This window comes from Echiichthys vipera (genome assembly GCF_963691815.1).
Source record: "Echiichthys vipera genome assembly, chromosome: 3".
In the NCBI taxonomy this organism is placed as follows: domain Eukaryota; kingdom Metazoa; phylum Chordata; class Actinopteri; order Perciformes; family Trachinidae; genus Echiichthys; species Echiichthys vipera.
Genome location: NC_139828.1, coordinates 22,023,514 through 22,046,163, shown reverse-complemented (window position 1 = coordinate 22,046,163; position 22,650 = coordinate 22,023,514). Strand labels below are relative to the sequence as shown.

Below are 22,650 nucleotides of genomic sequence, written 5' to 3'. Positions count from 1 at the left end.
GAGTACGATGAACGCAACATAGTTTTTGATATCCTATAACATTTATCTTCTCCATTGAATCATTTCCTCAAATCCATACACTGGACTTCTCAAGCTTATAAGTAAACATGCAAACAAGCAGACATGTTCATTTTGAAGCCAGTGCCAACTGGTTACTATACTGCACGATCAGCATTCAGAAATGCATATTTCTGATATACATATAAACATGTAGCTGTGTTATCCCTCCCACACAGTAATGTGGTAGCTGAGAGACACTGACATCATAATTATAGTTCTATAGGCTGATTGGGCTCCTCCATTGTCTCCTTCTGCCTTAAAACAAACCAAACTCACGACACAGTGTGACACTCATGCATTCAAACAGATACAGCAGACTTACACACACACAATGTTAATACAAGTGATCAGCTGTGGAAAGGGAGCAGTGGTTGTTGCTTTTCACGAGTACATTATATCTAACTATAATGTAGTCAAAATGGGCAAGCAAACATTACAGACTCTACAGAAGATTACAGTGCTTTTGTAATCCAAATCAATCACATGAGTACTAACAAGTTTGTTTAATGTTTATGTAAGGGAGATATGACCTAAACATACAGACTAGAGTGTTTTTTTGTCCCAGGCCTTAAATAGGTTGAATTATGCTGTGAAATGGGCCTATTAAACATGGGGGTCAATGAGAAATTGCTCCATTGTGAAACCTGCCCCTAGCGACCACTTGAAAAGATGTTTTTCTCAAAGTGGTTCTCCTCTACTAATCTTCATCCAAAAATGGGTGTTGTGAAAGCAACAATATGTTTGCTTTGAGCAATTCCAGTAAACACTAGTAAATGCACACATCACCATGTAGATTTAGTAGGTTTTCTTATGTGCTTTAATATGGCTTTACATGGAGTCAAATAAACCGTAATGATCCAAAGTTAATAATGGAACTCATTCACAATGTCAATGGTAATTTGGTTGTGTTATGTACACTGAACAGCCTATAGGCAAATTACAACAGTGTAGCTCATGTCACGTGGAAGGCCTCAATCATACTTTTTATATGAACTGCAGGTTTATGGTTCATTATGAGTTACCCATAGGCCATAGGAAACCATTCCAGCTTGCTGCTTTACTCTCATCTGATGATAAATATTTTAGATTACACTAATTGAGTTTATGAACTCCTAAAATTAAAAGTTTGTAGCTTTGACACAGTGTCCTGTACCAACACGTACATTAGCCCAGTAAGGGTGCTATAATTTACTCATTCTTACATTTCTACTACTACATTCAACTACTACACTACCACTTTTTTTGTCTGACTGCTGTATTCTCTGTGATTTTGATCAGTGGCCTTGAGATGGATGGATTGGAAATTACAGGGTGAAAAGCAGAGCAAGTGATGGTCATAGAGCCTGAATTGCAACTAAGAGGATGAAAAGACATTAAGAGAAAATGTGCTACTGAATAAATTAGCTGAAGAAGATAAGGCAGACGTAAGGAGGAAGGAGGACATAAACTCTTTGAAAGAATAGGGGGGATTGGTTGAGAAGGAGACCAGAAAAGGGAAGAAACAGAAAGAGTTAGAGAGAGAATTTTAGGCTGTGGGGACTGCAAATACCCCAAGACACTTTTTAAGATTATTTCAGTGAATGTGAGCAGCTGGTAAAAGAAACATCAGACCTTAAGGAAGAGATCAAGACTCACTGCTGGCTGCAGTTCGACTCTGAGGCGATTCTCTCATTTCTACAGTTAGTGAATGTGAATGTGAATGTGAACGCTTAGGACCAGATGGCCTTCTCCTCCCTCCTCCTGTCTTCTCCCTCCCTCACTCTCCTTACGCGACACTTCTCGCCTTCCTTTCTTCGCGGCTCCCTTACCTCCCCGGCATGTGTGAGTGTGTGTTAGTGTGTGGGTGTGTGGCTGGATTTTCTGCCAGTAGCCAAACAGACTGATGCACACTGACATTTTCTCCATCAGAAAGAAAAGAAACGAGAGAGCTCTCCTCCTCCCACCTTCCTCCTTCCCCCTCCTCTCTCTTCCCTTGAAAGACGCTGTCAGCTATGACTGGCCTTGTGGAACTATGGCACACAATGTACGCCAGTTTTCCCTGCTCTAACACACAAATACACATACTGTATGTGTGCACCAGACTCTCCCCTGACTCTCTTGCTGACAGGCTGGAGTCAGAGCCTCTCCATCCCAGTCAGTAATGCTCTCTCCGCAGGATGTGACAGGGAGGAAACAAGGTTGACTTGAGCTGAAGTCATGCTGTAGCTCAGGGGTAGACGAGGAGGAAATATCACCATCCTGCTAATGTTGTTTTAAATAGCAGTGTCTTTGGGCCAGACAGCGAGCCCCGCCGCCCCACTGTCAGTGCTGAGGAGGATCTAAGGGCTGCTCCATTCGATTTGACGCAGTCTAATTCAATAAGCTTTCATCTGAGTCTGTTGAATTCAATTCTGTAGCGTAATGAGTGATTCCATTATTTGGGGATGTGCCTGACAGTATGTATTTCCATTAAATGCAAGTCAGCAGAGATCTGTTAAGTTCCAGGAAATTCAGCTTGTGTCAAATGTATTTTTGAAAAAAAATTATCTCACCTTTATTTAACCTGGAAAAAGACTCATTGAGGTTAAAAATCTATTTTTTAAGAGCGTCCTGCTCGGCAGCACAGGTAACACAATTTCAGACGTAACACAGACAATTCAATGGAAACAAGTAAGAAATAAGACACTTCTAAGATATCAAAATATAATTCAACATACAAATCACATCTACAGCCGGATGTGATGGCTTCAAAGTCTTTTAGCGTTGCTTTAAATGTGTCCAACAAAACCAGCTCCCTAAGATTCAGGTGGTTTTGTAACTGGTTTCAATCAGAGGGAGCAGCAAACTTAAACACGCTTTTTTCCCAGTTCAGTACAGACTTTAGGGACTGTTAGAAGGAATAAGTCCTGGGAGTGAAAACAAAAACCTCCAATACTTTAAATTCAATATATGCTTCACCTTTAACAAGGGAAATACACAGCATGTGTGCTAAGAACAGAATTAAATACAACATGTATCTACAACAACATTGTGAAACATGTTAAATATAAAAACACAAAGTAACTAAAGTCTGGGCAAACAAGCAGGCTGAAACAGTGAGCAGTGCTAAATGGTCACATCAGAGGTGGAGCTGCAAGCTGAGAACATAAGTCCATAACTCTAGTAGCAGTGGCACATTCACCTTTTTCTTCCTAGTGCATACTTACGACCCAGTGACATTTTTTTAACACATCCACATTCCGGGAGATGAATAGTTAAGATCTGGTTCAGATGCAAACTATATACAACCTCCGATTCCATCAGGAGACCTTTGTTTGACGTCTCTCTCCGGTCATTGTCTGTCTCTGTGCAAATGCCAAAGGAATCATCTTTAAAAAATGTGAGTTAAAAACTGTAACTTGACATTTAAAGTATCCACAAGACTACAACATTCCTCCTCATGACATATTTGTCTGAGTCTGCATCCTGTTTTAAATATGGAGTCAGTATTTCTAGGTTCATCTCTTGTATAATTTGGTGTTCACACAAACAGTAGATTCCTCTTATGCAGCTTTCAAAACTCTGAGCCAAGTATTTCATGGTCCTAAAACTCAGTTTTCTTTATGAGCTTTTTGTCATGAAAATGGCATCCTTCATAAAAGCAGTTGTAAACCAAACTCTGGACTGTTTTGTCACATCACTGGGATATTTCAATATTTTTCATTTTTACTGAAGTCTTTTCTATTGCTTTTCAGTGTAAAACGAATCACTACTTAGCAATGTTGTTTTTTCTCAACTTATATTGTTGCAAATTTGCTACCAAATATTTAATTTCATTAGAAATACAATTTGAAATCATGTTCTTAGGAGCTTTAAAGTGATGTGCTGCTCTCTTATGATTGGTTTGCACTGTGTACACTTAAAATATAAAATTGTCTTGTTTGTTCCTTTCCAGTCGGTGTGATTTTTTATTCTCACCTCAGCAGGATTGCAAGATTGCAGCAGATTGCCACAACTTTTACAGAAGAATGTCTTGAGTTTTTTTTAAAACATGATGTCGACATGTAAAATTGGCAGAGAACTTAGGAATTAGTGTCTAAACTGTGGCCTTTACTTTTTCCTCAAGTTTCTACTTCAACTTTTTCCTCCTGATTCTTCTCCTGCCTTATTTTTCCCATCTCTCATCCCTGTCCCTTTCCATCTCCTGCCCCTTTTGTCTTTCTCAAAAAGCTCTTTCTCTTTTTTTCTTTTGTCTCCCAGATCGACTCCCCTCTGCTGACACCACAGACATACCCCGCTGATGTAAACTAGTGTAATGATTACTACAGCCATCAGGGACTCCTAATGACAAGATCAAAACACATACTGTACACCACACACACACACACATAGTCTCACTGTTCTTTCTCTAACTTGTGTATGTGTGTGTTTTTTTGTTTTTGTTCTGCAGATTCTGAGTAATAGAAAAGGTCTGCTACCAGAACCAAACCTAGCCCAGCTGTTGACCAGTATGACCAATCCTGCTGCCCTGCAGATCCTCATGAGGCCGTACCACACTGGGAAGAGAGGAGGTATGTGCTGCTGCAAGTCGGAATTTGTAATATACTGTACTCAATATTTTTCCATGGTCTCTTTTAACCCACAGAATTATAAAATGACCCTCACCAGCACATGTCACGAAATATATAACACCTCGGGCTATTTGTGTGCGACGACCTTGCTCTAGCTTTCCCTGAAATACTTTATCGAGAGCTGGAATGGACGGGAGTGCACTAGAGAGTGTGACTGAGATCAGCTGGCACAACAGGAGGTGTCACGCATCCCTTTGAAGTTAAATCTGGAGAACAGATAACCAGCTGTACGATGAATTGATAGCGACTGCGATTGTAAGAAAATAATAAAACGGTCACAAAATGATGATAAAACACAAGTATACATAAACAATAAAGCAGGGACCCATATTAAACAACAAGGTGTTTCAAAATATAGTATATAATCAGAAAAAATAAAAATGTTTGATCATGAATGATTGTACAACAAGTACAAGTAAACATGACAGTTGCAAACTTGAAGGGCACTCTAAGAGGCCGAACCTCAGCCAAAACCATGCCCTATCTTGCACTGTAAGAGTTTTTCTTTAATCCTGCTGACCATCAAAACGAAAAAAAAAAAGCTCCTTGGCTGAGGATGAAAAAATGGAATCTTATGAATGGCAGAAAATGATTTTAAAGGTAGAAAACGATGGCATGGCTATGACATAACATATGCTGAGGAAGTCTGTTTGTTGTAGTCAAAAACTTGGAGAAGCAAGTAAATTGGCCTTAAAGTTTAAAAGATATTTTACCCGTTTTTATCAAGGTCTGTGTCGCGGAAATTGTGTTCAGTTGAAGGGTGTTTGGCCTGTCTCCTTAGCGGAAGGCCCTGAAAGACGAAGCATTGGAGATGTGAAAATCCACTGAACATCATCACTCTCTGCCGAAATCTGCCCGATGACATGTTTCGATTTCAGCATATCTCCGATGATCCGTTCTTCGGGGACCTCCAGCACTGAGACAGGTCAAACACTGTTCATCTGAACGCCCACATGACACAGACCTGAATTAAAATGGATAAAGTGTAACTTTAAGTCTTGCAGATTCTGAATACGCAGCAATCAGTAACATCTAGACCTTTTTTGTTATTGTGCATACATTTAGTTTGTAGTCAGTGCCGTTCCCTTGTTAATGTGCAACTAAAAAACGTAAGCTTCAAAATCGTTTATCAAATTTGCATTTATGCCGCACATTTTGAATACCCTCAGATTTTAAAGCCAATCAGCTTCCTGAACTTGTTCCTTTCAGTAGTCTTTCCACTCCTGAGGGGTCTTGAATAATAATCAAAGATCCACTGTAAGAGTCTGTCCCTCTTATATACTGTAATCACCTCGTCGACGGCTTCATTATTTGATAAATGGCTAATCAGGTATTAAAATGAAATCGTGTGACATTAGTGGAACAAATGAGAACAGGAAGAGGAGTAGATGGGGAGGTGGGGGGAGCTCTCTTAAAGAAGAGCACGCACAATTAAAGTCTAAAATTAGGACCTTGATTAAATGTTAAACTTTCTCTACCTCTGGAGGAAGCTACCATTAGCATTGACGCTTACATTTATAATGAGGAGGCCTTGTGATTCAGAGAAATAACACACACACACACACACACACACACACACACACACACACACACACAAAAGCCAAAGAAAGGGTGTGTGTACTGCATGCGTGAAGGTGTAGAGCGGCAATCGCCTGAAGGTGAGCGAAGCCTTGTGGATATGAATCCTGAAAAGAGAAAATGTGTTCAAGTGTGTGAATGTGTGCAAACCTAGCTTAGTTTTGTATACCTATACGCGGTTTTCCCATTAAATAATTATCTGTTCTGTAGTTTTTACACTGTAGCTTATCAAGAACCCATAGAAAATGTCCCTCAATGCAAACCTGCTTCTTTATGTTGCCATAGGGATTTGGTAAGCGAGAGATTTTTCTGTGTTCAATGATGAAAATAATAATAACAGTGTAAATTCTTAACATTAGTGCAGTTCAATTTACTTCAGCATTTTGAAGCAACCACACCAGGTGTTGAAACAGTTGTAACAAACCAAAACATTTGGCGGTACATCTTGTACCTCCTGTGTATTCATTACTTGATTCTATTTGGAAGAAAAAACAATTATTGCGCACAAACATGCACAGCAGTAACCATTCCACAAGATTCCTCAGGAACCAGGTTGTCCTTGTGCAGCGAGCTTAGTACACTTCAAATAAAAGGCTGAAGGCAGCATTTGGGCTTTTTGACGTTTTTTACTTGAAGCTGAAGTGAAACTGTGAAAACGGTATTGGACAATAAATTTAATAATAATAGTAAACACAATTCAGAAAATGATGATGAGATACGATGAACAGGACTTAGACCAAAAGTGTTTTAAAAAGTTGTATACAAACGGCAGCAAGAACACTGGATTCACAAATGTGACTGTAAAATGAGCTGCATTGTCGTGCCAGAGGAAGCACAGTGTCATCGGCTAGAGATCATCACGAAGGCACTGAAAGCGTCTGACGCTTTACAGCTATTGTTTTAAATGGCAGCGCGTGCACCAGCAATATGAGCGCGTCAATCTGCTTTGATATTTGGAGATACCGAAAAAGGTCCTAAAAGCACAAATGTAACGTTCTAGACCTATCAAATTAGAAATGTATAGAAGATGAATGGTCCAGATTCTCCTTAAATGTGTTTGTTTGTTTTTCTGTGACAGTAAACTGAATATCTTTGAGCTATGGACAAAACAAGACCGTTGAGGACGTCTTCTTGGGCTTTGGGAATCGTTGATTGGCATTTTTTTTTATCATTTTCTGACATTTTTTTAAACTATACAACTAATTGACTATATAGAGAAAAAGGTAGACAGATTGATTGATAGTGAAAATAATCTTTAATTGCAGCCCTAACAGTCAATTACCTGTTGTGTTGGCAGCACATTAGCTTCTAGCAGCGAATATAACAGTTATATGCTAACATTAGCAATTAACTGAGCACCATAAAAAGATCACAAAACAGCTGCAGTCATAGATATCCCTCCTTAGTCTGAAAAGATATCTGTCAGTATGTGCTTTTCCACAGATCCGACAAAAGACTGCATGTAGCAATGCCAGTGAAAGTACTTTTGAATTCTGCTGGTAGTGGTTGCCATAGCAGCAGAAAGTTTAACTGAAAGTGGTGGTGGAAGAACACAAAGAGAAGGAAATCTCCTTGTACATTAAGCACTGTGGCTGCCGTCTTTATGAATGTGGTGAGGTCATCTTGTAGTTTCACAGTTCCTCTACATTGCAGCAGATATGTTTTAAATTTCTTTACACATTTTACAATATGTCTCTTAGCATTTTACAGATACAGGCAAATACTTCCTGAGTTGTGAAAACCAAGCAGTGAGTTGCTGAAGCTAGAGTGTGTTTCTATTGTTGTTGTTGTTGTTTTATAGAAAACTGTTGCACACTTAATAAAGACAGACTGTTTTTCTGCTTTTCTTCTCTGTCCTGATTGTGTTGTTTGTATTGAGCTTCTTTTCAACTGCCTGGTCCAAGCTCAGAATTAACACACTTGCAATTTGCTTTGTGCTAAAATAATCCCTATTACTTCACTTGCTCTTGTTATAAAACAGAAGGTGATTGTTTGAGATTCACTATAAACTCTGCCTGTTGAGATGATGATTAATTAATGCATTAGTGGAAACAAAAAAGGTGTTTTAAAGACACAAAGAGAAGCACTTATGTTTTTATTTGTTTTTTGTTTGTGTTTTCAGGGAAGTACGGGCGTCACGCCAGCCTTCCGTTCCTCAGACCTCCTCTTACCGCAGCTCTGCTCACTCTGGGAAAAGCACACCAGGTCACAATAACATCAACACCTGAGTAGGGACTTTTTAGTGTGTGTGTGTGTGTATGTAACAATAATGTCTACTTTCCTTCACCTTGCAGAATGCTATGCTGGGTAATGGACTCGTCCTCCAGAACCTCTTGCATATGCAGCTAGCACAGCAACAGCTTCTTCACATCAAAGACAAACGCATCAGCAGCGTAAGACACCTGTGTGTGTGTGTGTGTGTGTGTGTGTGAGTGTTTGATTATTTGCATACGTTATTGGTTAGGGTTAGACAGTTGAGAGCATGTGTATATGCGCTCTTACCTTTTCATCGTCAGAACTCAATGCACAATGAAACTAAACATCCCGCCATCATGCACCCTAATTGCTTCTGTTCTGTTTAAAAGGAAGACCTTGAGTTCTTGAAGTTTCCCATCGCTGTTTGATTTGCATATTTTGAAATGTCTCTGGTGTTTTCTTTAATTGCCGTAGTGAAAGTTAAAAGTCACATTGACTGGAGTTGTTTTGGAGATCTGGCGGTGGTGATTCAGAATCCACAGAGGGAGAATCCTGTTTTTCTCCTTTTTTTCTTCTTGACCCTCCATCGCCCCTCACTTTTCATAAAGGATATTTGCCTCTATTGTTTTTCTCATCATTTCCTCAGGCTAATATACAATTGTAACAGTGCAAAGGAGATTGTAAGAAAGGAGAAGAGATAATGATAATACATACTGTATAATTTCAACATACAGTTTAGTTTTTTTCTTCTGTTGTTTACTTACTATACTGTATGCATGATAGACTCTGTTCTCTCTCCTCCATCATCCATCTTTCATAACTTTTCCACTCTTTATTCTTTCTCCTTCTTTCTTTACATAATCTTTTTTATAAACTGTATGTAACTGTACTGTCGGACTATCTCCTCTTCTCTCTCTCCCCTCCGCAGGTCTCAAGTCTGCTCGGGGACCCGTCCAGGCTGCTGATGCAGAAAGCTTTGTCTCTGCGGCCTCCAGGCCTTTTGCAACTGGGGAAAGGCCTCCTGGGAGACTCCCCTACAGGTGAGCAGGGCCGGATATCACGCCCTCATCAAATGTTTCGCTGTCATTACTGGAAACGAATGAAGTCATAGTGCAGAATGCCAATCGCCAGTGTTTTTATTAATCCTGAGTTTATCAAATTAGTTTAGTTTTGGAATTTTTTGATTCACTAGTTCTGCAATGACAGCCACATAAGGTGTGTGTGTGCTGTAAAACAAAGCAGCACATACAGTATGACTTCTGGTAAAGGGCCCAGGTAGCACATACAGTAACATCAGATAAAGGCTGAGAGTGTTTGTGCAGCTTCTCAGTGATGCTCTTACTCTTTGTTTACACTTAGCTTTCAGAATTAATCGTGTCATGATTTACTGATGCTAAAATAATTCAGGTTAAACAAGTTGCTTTTTCAAATAAGATGTTTAACATATCATAAAAAAACACCATTTGATATTCTGTGCATGTTTTAAGGGATTTATATGGCCTCAAATACGAGGAGGGCATACACTGTTTTAAATAACATAAAAGAGGACTCAATTTTACTGAAAAACAAAGAATTGAAAGATTTGTTTTGTAAATCAAGTGGAATAAAAGCTTTCACCCTCTTACCTCGACCAAAAACGGAACATTTACCCTCATGGTAGAATCTTGACAGCCTCTTAGTCGAATTTGCCTCAATACAAACCTAAATGTTGCTTCCAGGCTAATGCCATAAAGAGTGGATGAGAGTTAATTGTCGACATAATCAATTTACTAGTTTTTGTCACTGCATCATTAAGCAACATTTAGAGAAATGGTTAATGAAAAAACTAGGAGACTAATATAGCCTGTGCTTGCCTTTTAAATCCTTGTTTATGCAGTTTTTCCACATTTTTTGTTAAATTTTGCAGATATCAAACAAGAAAAAGTACAACAGTTACAGTAGATAGTGTATCAACACATTTGCCTGTGAAAAACAGAAACAAAAACAAAAAAAAAAAAAAACATAAATCCCACTATCCCTCCCAATAACCCGCGTCAGAGGTGATCACAGTAACCCTTTTTTTAAATGCTCCCTGGGTTCCCCCGTTAACCCCATTTTTAATGACTATCGTCATGAATTGTGGGTGATTCCCTAAGGTAAAGTCTGCAGGGATGCGGATTTATGGAAAGTGTGCACAAAGGGCTCAAAATATTGAGAGCCCTCAAGCATTTGACGCTTTGACAGTGAGAAAGCCGTAACCCTTATGGACTTATCCGTAACGTGACTCAAAGTCTGTGAGTCTGTGAGTGTGGATTTGGGACTTTGGGTCTTTGTATTTTCTCAGGTATTTCTCACTGTCATTCTTCTTACTGAAAGTGTGAATTTCTAATTTGAAGGATAGCAGCTGGGACCAGATTATTCTTGAAGAAGTGATATACATGTAAACGGATATGTAAATTCATTCCAAACATGTTAATGTCAGGTGTCGGGGTCGGATGCCTCTTTGCACATTCCCGAATGCCTCGCAGATGCACAGTACTGAAAAACACATCCCCAGGAAAACTGCTGTGCATTTACACTTCCAATCATCAGCTGAGAAAAAGCAGTGTTTTAAATGGACACGAAATGTCACACACACAGGCATGTGTGCATGTGTGCTGATGTATTTGCATGTCCCTTGTGTGTGCGCGTGTGTGTGTGCCTGTCTGTAATGTGAGTCTTTTATCACTATGTGTCTGCTGGGATTGGTAGCTTAAGGCTTGTTAGAGCTGATTCTCCTATTATGCTGTGGAGGCCATTTGTCACAGCAATATTGGATTTATAATACCGTGCGTGTTTTTGTGTGTTCACATTTAGTGTGTGTGTGTGCGTCTTTAAATAATGTGTGCTTGTATCTGTATGTTTATTTTGTGCTTGAGTGTACATATTTGCGTTTGTTAAACCCTGGAGTGAGTGAAATATTGGGAGTGTGGAGCAAAGTGCTGGGCTGTAAATAACCATGATGTACGCGCAGGAAACCCATTTTCAAATATTAGAACTGGCTCTGCAGAGTCGGTCGGGCTGAGCTCTCAGTTTCCCAGTTGTCTGGGTGATCCGTCTCTGTCCAGAGGACATGGAGACGCTGATGGCCATCAGTAAAAAAAAAATTCACGTGTTTATCTTGCACCTCTCCTTTATCTTGTTTTCATTTCCCTTTTCTGTATTTCCTTCACATTGCTCCTCTGTGCTGTTTTTTTTTTTTACATCTTTCCTACCTTCTGCTTTCCTTTCCTTTTTTCTTCTTGTTTTTCATTTTCTTTCTTTTCTTTTCTTACCTTTCTTTTTCTTTTATGTTTCTCTATGAGGTGTTTTATGTCTTTCTTGTCTTCCTTTCCTTTCCTTAACTTATCATTTTCTCTACATTTTGCTTTCCCTTTTCTTTCCCTACTTTTTAATGTTCTTTCTTCTCCTTTCCTTTCGATTGTTTTCCATATTTCCCCGAACAATCCTTACCTTTTCATTGTTTTCCTTGCCTTAACTTTGTTTCATTTTGTTTTCTCTTTCCTCTTCTCTCTTCTTCCTTTTGTTCTCTCTCTTCTCTGTTCCTTCTCTTCTCTTTTTCCTTTTCCTCTTCTCTTACAGAGTTGGGCCAGGAGCCGGTGCCATCATCTAACCACAATGCCACAGTAGTGGTGTCGGCTGCAGGTGTGATGCCGTACCTCCAGGGTCGAGCTGGAGGGGGAGAACTAAACACCACCCATTCTATTTCCACAAACCCTTCTGCTTCCTCCTTTTCTTCTTCCTCCTCCATCTCCTGTGACAGGCAGCCAGCACCTCCCGGGACCATGATGAGCTCCCATCTCCAGGAACAGAGCTATTCCTTGGGTATAAGTAACTCAGGTCTCGGCCCGCCTCCACCTAAACCCCCTGGAGGAATTTATACGTCAACAGGCACGGATGGCTGCCACCTGGCTAGCATGGTGAGCACTGAGAACACAAACACTTTTTTTATTACACACCACTGGGCCATATAACCTCACTTTCCCTCCTGTTCTACGTCTCAAATTATTCCGTGTCACTTCTGAATCTCTCCATGTGTCGTTACCTGACTGTGGATCACTCTGGTTGACAGAAAATGAAATGAACAGTTATTTTGATAATCAGTCGGACAAAACAAGGAAGCCTCATTTCTAGTCATCGACCTTAGATTCTGCCGACTGAATGATTCTGAAATGACAACCCTCACTGGCAGATTTGAATTAGCTAGCTAGTTTAGACAACTCTAGTTTCATGAGTGTATAGAAAACTCTTTAGTGACTCACTTAAAAAGGCATGCCTTTTGAACGGGCATCGTTAGCATATGCTATCTATCTTGTGACTTTGAACCACAGAAATTGAACGGACTTGACTTTCCAAGAGATGGCGCTGTGACGTGATTGCTTCACATCAAAAATTCAAAACTCGTTGCAACCTTTCTAAGCTTTGATACTTGTTTAGGTTTTCAAACATTACATTTTATTTTTAAGGTTACAAGAGAAATGGGTTTTCAGGTGACAACAAACCAATTGGTTGATCGACATGATGGCCATTTTCACTATCTTGTGGAACCCAATTTAAAAAAATAATGAACAGACTAATCAATGATAAGGATTGGTTGTTGCAGTCCTTCACGACTGTCTCTTTCTATTCCTCCACCCATCTTTCTCTTGTAGGTAGGTATTTATTCCTGATTTAGCCTCATCGGGGCTTCTTTAAAACACTCAAACACATCGAGTGGGCATATGAATAAACACTCTGAGTCATCCTCAAAGCAATTTCAGTCAAAAGCAACTGGACTTGGTTAGGAAGACTCTCCCCCTCTCATCCAAGAGGCTTCATCAGTTCATGTTCTGGTCGGACCAGTCCCAGCTTGGTCAGATTCGTCTTCCTTGACAAATAACCAAGTCCAGTTGCTTTTGACTGAAATTGCTTTGAGGATAACGATGACCTGGACAAATGAGAACATTCACAGGCTTAACACTGTGAGTCGTTCAGGGGCTCTTCCTTTGGGATATTCCCATAATGCACATTGTGTCTCGCCCTTACTGATAAGGTATGAGACCTGCTTGCTTCTCTGCCTGCCTACTCACATGGCCACTTTTCTGCACACACTGAATACTTTTTCTGCCTCTTTGCTCATCTACATTTCTTTGACTCAGCCGGGTTTAGATAAAGTGCCGCCATGCTAACATCATCAGCCGTAATAGGTCAGCGTACAGAGATAATGACAGTGCTAAAGTTCTTAAGGGAACTGATTGCAGTCCCAGCGCTGTCTTCTCTAAAGTGTCTTTAATGGAGGGAAAGCATAATTAAACAGAGAGTACAATCCTCCAAAGGTTTTCACAGCCTCTTCAGCGTTTCATCAAAATCTTTGTTACATTAAAAAACCTTATGTCAAGGTTGTTTTGTCGGTGTGGTTAAAAATCCAAGTTAAGAGTGAGCATAGAAAGGATTCAAAGTTGTGGAATAAAAGGTCGAAGGGCAGGCTGCAAGAAATTTCTCTGTAAATATGACAGAGTGATGTTTGTTCTCTTTAACCTGCTAATGGTTAGTAATAGCATTTAAATGTGTTTCTCACTGTTTAGGTAAGTGGTCAGGGCTCTCTGTTGGGCGATCCTCCTAAAGAAGTCAGACTGCCCTCCAATCCTTACCTGAACCTGGCCAGTGTGATGCCAGGGGTTGTTCTGCAAGGTGAAGTATGAAGATGCATGCATAGTTCAAGCTGATTCTTTAAATTCCTTCTTTTGTATAGGAAGCAAGTTAGGTTGTCTCAGGGACAAACACTTTCACCTCTATTAATAAAAGCTGTTCAAAGAATAAGCTAATCTTTTCATTATAAAGATTACCTGCATGTAGGGTTGAGATATAGTTATGCATTCCAATTAAATCCAACAGCAACCCAGTCATATCAAAGAAACATGCTTGGAAATTTCCTTACAGCAATAGCTCGACATTTTGGGTTAATATGCTTATTCAACCTCACAACGATAACCAGACTACAGGGAGTCAGTGCCCCTGGCCAAGTGATAGTCCCACACAAACACAAAAAAACACAACTTTTTGTTTTTAAACAATGCTTCGGACTGAGTCAGACTAACTTTTTATGTCTTTAAGCTAAGCTAACATATTTAACGTCAGACGTGAGAGTCGAACTATGAGTAAAGCCCTATTCGGAAGGGATTGGTTTTACGTGGGGACGTGGGGTAAAATATTTTTACCTCAGGACGTCTGTAATATAGATGGCCAGAAATCCCTGATTCTACCAGAGGTGGAAGGGGTTACTCGTTCGATGTGCTGCCATCATCTCCCAGGTGGTCATGTGCGTCCTACGTAGCTTTCTGATGTCACAAATTTAAGTAAACACAAAACTAAAGGACAGAATCAATTATCTTAAAAAGTGATTGGAGTGCTTCTTCAAGTGCCTCCATGCTCAAAAAAATGTGGGAACTACGTATTGATGGGATATGACGATATATCAACTAAGTTTTTCAGAGGGTTGTATTCAGAAGGTACTATGTCTACCCGCGGTATTCTTTGCGGACTGTTTTACAGAAGGTTATAATCGCCGTATATTTTACTGACTTTCTACGGAATAATTACTGGCATGGCAAATTCAAAAAATGACCTTACCCCAAGTCCCCACATTAAACTAGACCCATCCAGATAAGGCTTAAGAAAGCAATCACAATCAATCATTGGACGTTGGTCTGTATGTTAAAAGTTCTAAACAGCCAAATAGGTGCTTTCAGTTGATCTGGATGATTGGGTGTGGGCGTAAGTACTGTGATTGATTGACATATTCCTGAGTCTCCTGTTAGCTTTGTTTCACTTGTTAAGGCAGGACAAAAAAATGACTTTATCATTCTTAGTGGTAGATGGACATTTGTGATCCATGATTTCCCATCAAAGATCTGTCCACCTTAAACCCAAGCAGATATCTAATCAACCAGAATAACTAAAAACAGCTGTGTGGGTGTTGAGAGGCTTTAAACACTCATAGTTTTTCCACAACAGTGCTACTAATGCCCTGCTTCTTTGTCTCACCAACACCTCTTCATTGCCCAGCGAACTGTTGTTAACCTCTGAACGATCCAACGGCCGCCCCAGACCTCTGACCTCCCGATATCTGAATGGATTCCATGGATACCTCCCCTTTTAATCCCAATAATTGCAGCCTAATAGAGTTTGGGAATAGGAATAATAAACTTCCATCATAATGTCCTAAGCCTTAGTCCTTATACACTCTGAACCTTCAAAATTGAAAAGGCCCCGAACCAAAACACAATGTTTATTACAGATTTGTAACTAGAAGAACTTGACACACAGTGCTGAGCTGCATCTCAAATTAAACTTCAGGTTCCCCAGCTTTCAAATGATGTCATCACTTCTGTGTGGCATCTACTGTTGACCTGCTATCTCCCCCTAAACATCCCCTGCCACCCCTACCTCAACCCTCTTCAAAAAAAGAGGTTCATCTTAACAGACTAGCTGCCGTCCTCCATGATGCTGCTGGCTACAAACTTTTCACAACCAAGTTTCAAGGGCACCAACAGATGGATTTCTGTCGGAGTACTCCTTTGAGATATTTTGCAATGTTAATGTGTATATAAATGTCATTACCCACAACATGAACAAACTCATTGTGCCTCCTCTACTGCTCAGGATCAGTGGGGGGTAAAGCCCAGGCAGGCCAGCCCGGTTCCGGGGTGTACGGCAGCACGGTTGCTCCCGTTGTCTCCCAGGGCTCTGGCTCTTTCTCCCACAGCGTGGCAGCTACAACCACAGCCCAATACAGCACCGATACATCCACTGAATACAGCCAATACAACCAGGCCTACACACAGGTACAGATACAGACACGCTATACAGAGATACAAGTGAATGATTGATGCGGTCTGCCTGTTCACTGTTGTGTTACCCCTAAAATGTGAGAGGGAGGGAAGGTGGCATAATAGATGATCGATGGATGGATACATAATGAGTGGATGGATGAGAGCAGCAGTGACAGAGTATGCTGTAACAATGGGAGGCAGGGAGGTGGAAGAGATGAGAATGGGTATGGATATTTGGACAGACAGTGTGAGAGAGGATTTGGCACAGAGCACAGTGTCTTTCCATCTGTCTCTACTTCCTTCGTCTCTCTTAACACTCCACTCTGAACAAGCCATGAAGCCTCCCTGCTGGCTGTTTGTCTTCCTTTCTTTCTGTTCCTCTCTGCTCTTGTGGTAGTTATCCCCCCCAACGCGAGTGACATCTGATATTTGCAGCGTGATGCAAACCCAATTTTATATGTTAATCACAATCTACTCATCCAAACAAATTAATCATTATTAGATAACCAATAAAACGGTCTGTTTAATTGATCTGGAAATGACAAGACAAAGGAGAGGAACAGGGGAGAGCCGTCGGCAGCAACAATAGTTTATGAATGACAGAGAATGAAAGACTGAAAGAAAGGAGGAGGAGAAAAAAGACAAGAAAATGACTGAGCAGACATTTATCTGTCAGCACCTGATGTTTGCTGCTGCTGCTGTGTGTGTGTGTGTGTGTGTGTGTGTGTGTGTGTGTGTGTGTGTGTGTGTGTGTGTGTGTGTGTGTGTGTGTGTGTGTGTGTGTGTGTGTGTGTGTGTGTGTGTGTGTGTGTGTGTGTGTGTGTGTGTGTGTGGGTGTGTGATAGGAGGCCATGCAACAGTGGTACCAGCACTACCAAGCACAAGCCCACACCTACAGCACTGCTGCTCCACAGGAAAACACGGCTACAGACTACAGCAAGGACCACACACAGGTAACACACAAGCGCGTTCGCGCACACACAATTGTATCTGTGTGAGATTTGATATATGTTTGTGTGTCCAAAATTTTGGCACATCAATTTTTGCCAAAAAAGCAGCAGATTGGTCAAAAAAAATGGTGGACCACAAAAAAAGTTGGGTATGGACAGAGTTTGCCAAATAATATAAATTATAAATAAACAGGAATAACAGGTGCTGGCAGGAATGGAGAGAGCGCCCCACTGGAGGCTGTGGGATCTTTATAGCTCGTGGAGCATTAAGCCAAGGTGCTCCAGATCCGGCTGCACTCACGCTCTGCCTTCGAAACAATGAGGAAAAAGCATGGTTAAACACAGGCACACAATGCAATGGCCGTCACACCATACATCAAAGTTGGGACACTGTTCACTTCAGATCACAGAAAACAGCTCTGTTGGTGAAGGCAGCCCCGAATTTATTCTCACTTATGTAAAGTGATAAATGGGGGAGAAATGATAATGCAGATCGACCAAAATTCACCGTAAATATGACCACTGAAACTTCAGAAAGAATGTTTGTTTTTGTATTGTTAAAACCAAGAAAATGTAAACATTGAGTCCTACAGATTTTGTAAAAACTGAAAACGTCTTGTGTTCCAGGCTCCTCCGGTGACGACCTACGGGGATTACAGTTCCTACATGCAGGCGGTCACTCAGTACTACTCCCAGCCTGCAACAGCCAACCAGACCTACGCCAGCAAGGTACACACACACACACACACACACACACACACACACGCCTGGTCCTAAAACCCTCAAAAGCCTAATTGCCAAAGTCACATACAAACAAATACGCTCAGCAGTTAAGCTAAGGCAGCAAAATCAGCCAGGAAGGAAAATTTGACGCACTGACAGAAGTTAAAAATTCCAGCATACAAATGACTAATTATTCTGTAGAAATTATCAAAGCGCCCTCCGTACAGACCAAATTCTCTTTAAATCTGAGTCAAACAGCATCCTGCAGACAGTGTAAGGTATCTGTGCCACATCCCCTCGGAGCAACATGCTGGTATTTACATGCAGTTTGTCTGTGACCTCTCTCCAAGACACTGATACCCTGTTAGAGGGAACACATCACTCTGCACCCAGCAGCTGATGCCAGACATCTCCACACACACTGAGCGGCCACGTCCAGTCTTATCTGCTGCTTCTGCTGGAGGCCATGTAAAGTGTTTCGCTTGAAGATGCAGCCAGAGTCGCATTCTGGTCTGCTGAGCTCACTGTTGGTGGGGAAGCTGATATCTTGAAGAAAGTAATACCACCAATACCATACCTGACATTTAGTTTCTTTGGCGTTGAACTGACCTGAAAATATGTTGACATGATGACATTTAGTTTTGGCTGTTTGTCTTCAAGGAAAAGTACAAGTACATAAAACAGGAGACAGGAGGGAAGTCCGTGTGCAATCTGTAGACATCTGTATATGTCTCATTATAGCCACTAGGGGGCAGAAATGTTAACATGAATAAATGAATAAATAAAAGATAGCTATAAACATAATGGATCGTGAAATGTAAGATTTTTGGGGAATATTTTCTTCACATTGCCACCTGTCATTCAATGCGTGTGTGTGTGTGTGTGTGTGTGTGTGTGTGTGTGTGTGTGTGTGCAAGTGCGTGTGCGTGTGTGTGTGTGTGTCTCTTATAGGAGGTAGATGTGTGTAAGCCTCTAGGAGTCTCTCTGCACGCAGTCAGTAATGGCGCCGCCCCACCACCAGCCGTCCTACCAGCTGCTGCCGTGCTCCCAGCCTACAGCACTCTGCCTTTAATGCCCGGCTTCCTCGGGGCGCCGCACCCGGCAGCAGCCGCACCAAACCCCGTCACGCACACGCACACTGCTGCCACTGACTGGAACACCTACTACTATGTGAGTAGAGGAAGATAAGCTCTAATACAGGAGGTGACACTTTTATCTGTGAGCAGCGGTGGAAAGTAATGAAGTACATTTGCTCAAGGTATTTCTGTTATGCTACTTTCTACTTCTACTCCGCTACATTTATAAGCAAACTTTAGTTACTTTGCATATTATTAATACAAGCTATAAATCCACTAATCAGTTTTGATACATTATTATAGATGAAGCCACCCGGCAGTATGAAGTAGTTCAAATCAACTCCACCTTTACAAGCTGCCACATTTAAGTGATGAACACATTCATGCATTATAATAATAATCCAGTAATATAAGATATATAATTCTGAAATGAGCCATTCTGCATAATGACATCTTTTACTTTTGACACTTTTCTTACCTTTCATGCATGTCTCACAGCAATTCCCTCCATCGTATTAGTGGGTGGTATTAGCTGTTGATTGTGGGGAGCTGGCAGATCACTGTTCAGCTCCTTGGATAGTATTTCAGAAAAAACACTCCTGGATGGATTTATGTGTAAGAAGATAATCCTTAACAAAGGCCAAAATATAAAAAATATTCACACTTTTTTTTTTTTTTTACTATTATCTTAAAACTCGATATTCTGTTGTGTATGAGTGGTCAACAGAGGTCATAACACTGTTTTTTGCATTAAAAAATGAGTTGTCGAAACTCGGTGAGAGTATCAGGATCACTCTTCGTTTTATTGTATCTACTTCACAATCAAAACAAACAGAAATGTCAAAATATTTTATGAGAAGCAGCAACAGGAAGTACTCATTGCATTACTGCTGTTAATGTTAATCACTGCCTTAACCTCTTATTTTAGAGGGGTGGAGGACAGGGGATGTTTAGTGATACATAAAAGGTCACATAGGAGTAAATACATCGTATTTTAGCTGAGTATGTGAAGATAATTTAATCATTAATTAATTATTTAATTAATCATCATGCTCATAAGTTGTTGCGGCATTTTTTGGGTTGATAACATTAGTCACACAGATTTGGTGCCAAATTAAAAAATTCTCTCATTAACAATGAAATGCCCTTATATGGAGACTCAGCTTTCCGATCATATCCAATTGCAATTCCAAGATTATTAAGGGACCCCAGTATGCAGAGATATACACATACTACACAGAGTAGGTGAAAATAAAAAAATTGTACTGCATGAGAAAACTGCCTTTTTATGCCCCAAACTGTCTGAGATATTCATAAATTGGGCATGTTAAGGGGAGACTTATGGCTACCCATATAACCCATTTTCATTCAGACATCCTGAGGTCAGAGGTCACACCAATTTTTCGCTCATGTGGTACCAATGGATTCCTTGGATCGCTAGTTTCATATGATACCCATATCTTCACCATTTTCAGCACTTCACATGTTTTAAAACTGAGGCCTCGACTGAAAAACACAAGGTCTGCGGGCTCAATAGCAGGCCGTCGTAATGTCAAAAAGTTAAATGATTTAACAGTGACCATCTGCCCCAGATAGAAGCAAGTCTCACTTTTAAAAGAGAATACATTACATTGTCCATTATGTCTAGTTCTTCCTGTTTTTGTAAATATATTTGATCATATTTTGATACAGTGTAAGACGTCTTTCTGTGTATGTCTAAAATACACACGAGATAGGCGATAGAGTTACAGTACGGCCTTCATTTTGTCCTCTTAGTTTAAGGCTGTGAAAACTATTAAGAGAAGAAGAAGAGGAAGAAGAGAGAGAGATACAGAGAGCAGAATGACGTGAGCAGACAGGATACAGACGTCTGAGCTGAGCCTCGTCTCTAGAAAGATTTACATTTGTTTGTACAGAGTGCATCTCACAGGAGAGAGACACCATTAGAGAGAGACACACACACACACACACACACACACACACACACACACACACACACATTCAGGATGTTTGCATTGCTCACACATTCCTCAACTAGTCACATTTATATTCCACTTTCCTCTCCCAGTCTCTTTGAGTTTATTCTCAGTTTTTCAGTTTTAGGTGTCATTCAATTTCGCGATTAAAACCCACAGTAGTCTTGTCAAGTCCCATGTGTTATTTGGATCATTTAGTACTTACAGTAATTTAGCACTAAAGCAGTAGTGATGAACAGCTGTATTGACTACAGAAGCTATCAGGCAATCAACGCAAGAAGAAAAGGAAAAAAACGAGTCAGCAAAAGCAAATAGAGGAACAGCTCCTTTAGGTCGGTCCTAAATTGCAGCAGTCAAACTTTGTCAAGATATTTGAAAACCAAGGATTTGATTTTCAGCATTTATGGAACTTAAATCCATCAAATTTGTTTATGGAAGTGATGTTTTGTGGACGCAGCAGGTTTTTTGTAGCTACACAAACTGTGTCAGTAACGTGTGGCTGCTTACTGTTGCACTGTGTGCATATTGAGTTTTTGCAAGTGATAACGCAGTTTGTTCTGCAGGGTTTGGAAACGTAGGCTATATAAACTGCTACTGAATTAATTAACTGGATCGTTTTAACTACAGGGTTATTTTAATGTGGCATGTAAAAACACCCAAAAAAGTTGCTCTGCTGCATCACATCGCCTCTGGTACAGTGACATGCTTATTTTAATCATTTTTAAACAGATTGAACTTGTATTTAGAAAGTTCTGTGTAGTTTTTACCTGTTGAAGGACTGCGTAGCCGGTATATCCACCTGTGGAGAGAAAAAAAAATAGACAAGCTGCATAAAAATAGAATTGGACAGTACACACAAGGTCCATGTAGCAGGATGTGTCCTTGCCTCATTCATTTTAGCCATATAATACATCTGCTATATGGAATAAAAGGCAACATTTAAGGCCTTTGTTTACCTTTAACTCTTCCCTCTCTTCTCACTTCTGTCTCTGCAGAACCAGACGAGAGGTCATAAGAGGGAGTACCCTCAGCTGGCGGTGCAGGAAGTGACATCTCAGGATGGCGCCTACATCGGGCAGCACTCCCAAGGCCTGGGAGGGCAATACGCTGACTACTTTAAGAGGAAGAGGCTCTAGTATGAACCAAACCACCTTAAAGCCTAAAGCTTATGGAGGGAGGCGCACACACATACATCTGCTGGATGTCACAGCTCCCTCTAGTGGCCTTTCCGTGGCTGCCGTTTTGCATCCCTATAGTAGGTATTGAGTTTAATAGAATTTGGGGTTGCAAATGGCTCAAGTGAAAGCAAGCCATACATACACACACACACACACACACACACACACACACACACACACACACACACACACACACACACACACACACACACACACACACACACACACACACACAACCACACACACACAGACACACAGTGTTGCTTTTGTCCTGTTCAAGCCTTAAATTCTTAACTTAAACTGTTGCGTCTCAGTCAGTGTGTCAGCTGTACTCAACTTATATTATCTTGTACATTTTTTCTAATATTATGTAAACTAAAGTATACTGTATCTGTACGTATAAGCTGCTTTTGTATCCGCAGCCAGGCAGCCTGTCTGTCTGTCTGCCTGCTGAAACGGTCTTAGGACTGGTCTTAAGGCCAGGTGTCTCCCAGT

General features: G+C 40.6%; 1 protein-coding gene across 1 annotated transcript in view; it reads left to right on the top strand.

The window, feature by feature from the left end:
* raver2 (ribonucleoprotein, PTB-binding 2) overlaps window positions 1–22,160 on the top strand; it is a gene marked incomplete at its 5' end in the record, with an annotated part of 74,334 nt that extends 52,174 nt beyond the window's left edge. The window contains 11 exons of the mRNA XM_083911356.1: window positions 4,469–4,589; window positions 8,350–8,432; window positions 8,522–8,620; window positions 9,352–9,463; window positions 12,024–12,361; window positions 14,006–14,111; window positions 16,083–16,264; window positions 17,098–17,205; window positions 17,830–17,931; window positions 18,877–19,095; window positions 21,973–22,160. Of these exons, the coding sequence (XP_083767482.1) occupies window positions 4,469–4,589; window positions 8,350–8,432; window positions 8,522–8,620; window positions 9,352–9,463; window positions 12,024–12,361; window positions 14,006–14,111; window positions 16,083–16,264; window positions 17,098–17,205; window positions 17,830–17,931; window positions 18,877–19,095; window positions 21,973–22,113 (1,611 nt within the window). The 3' untranslated portion in view covers window positions 22,114–22,160. The remainder of the gene's footprint in view (window positions 1–4,468; window positions 4,590–8,349; window positions 8,433–8,521; window positions 8,621–9,351; window positions 9,464–12,023; window positions 12,362–14,005; window positions 14,112–16,082; window positions 16,265–17,097; window positions 17,206–17,829; window positions 17,932–18,876; window positions 19,096–21,972) is intronic.
* Window positions 22,161–22,650: the final 490 nt, after the last annotated feature.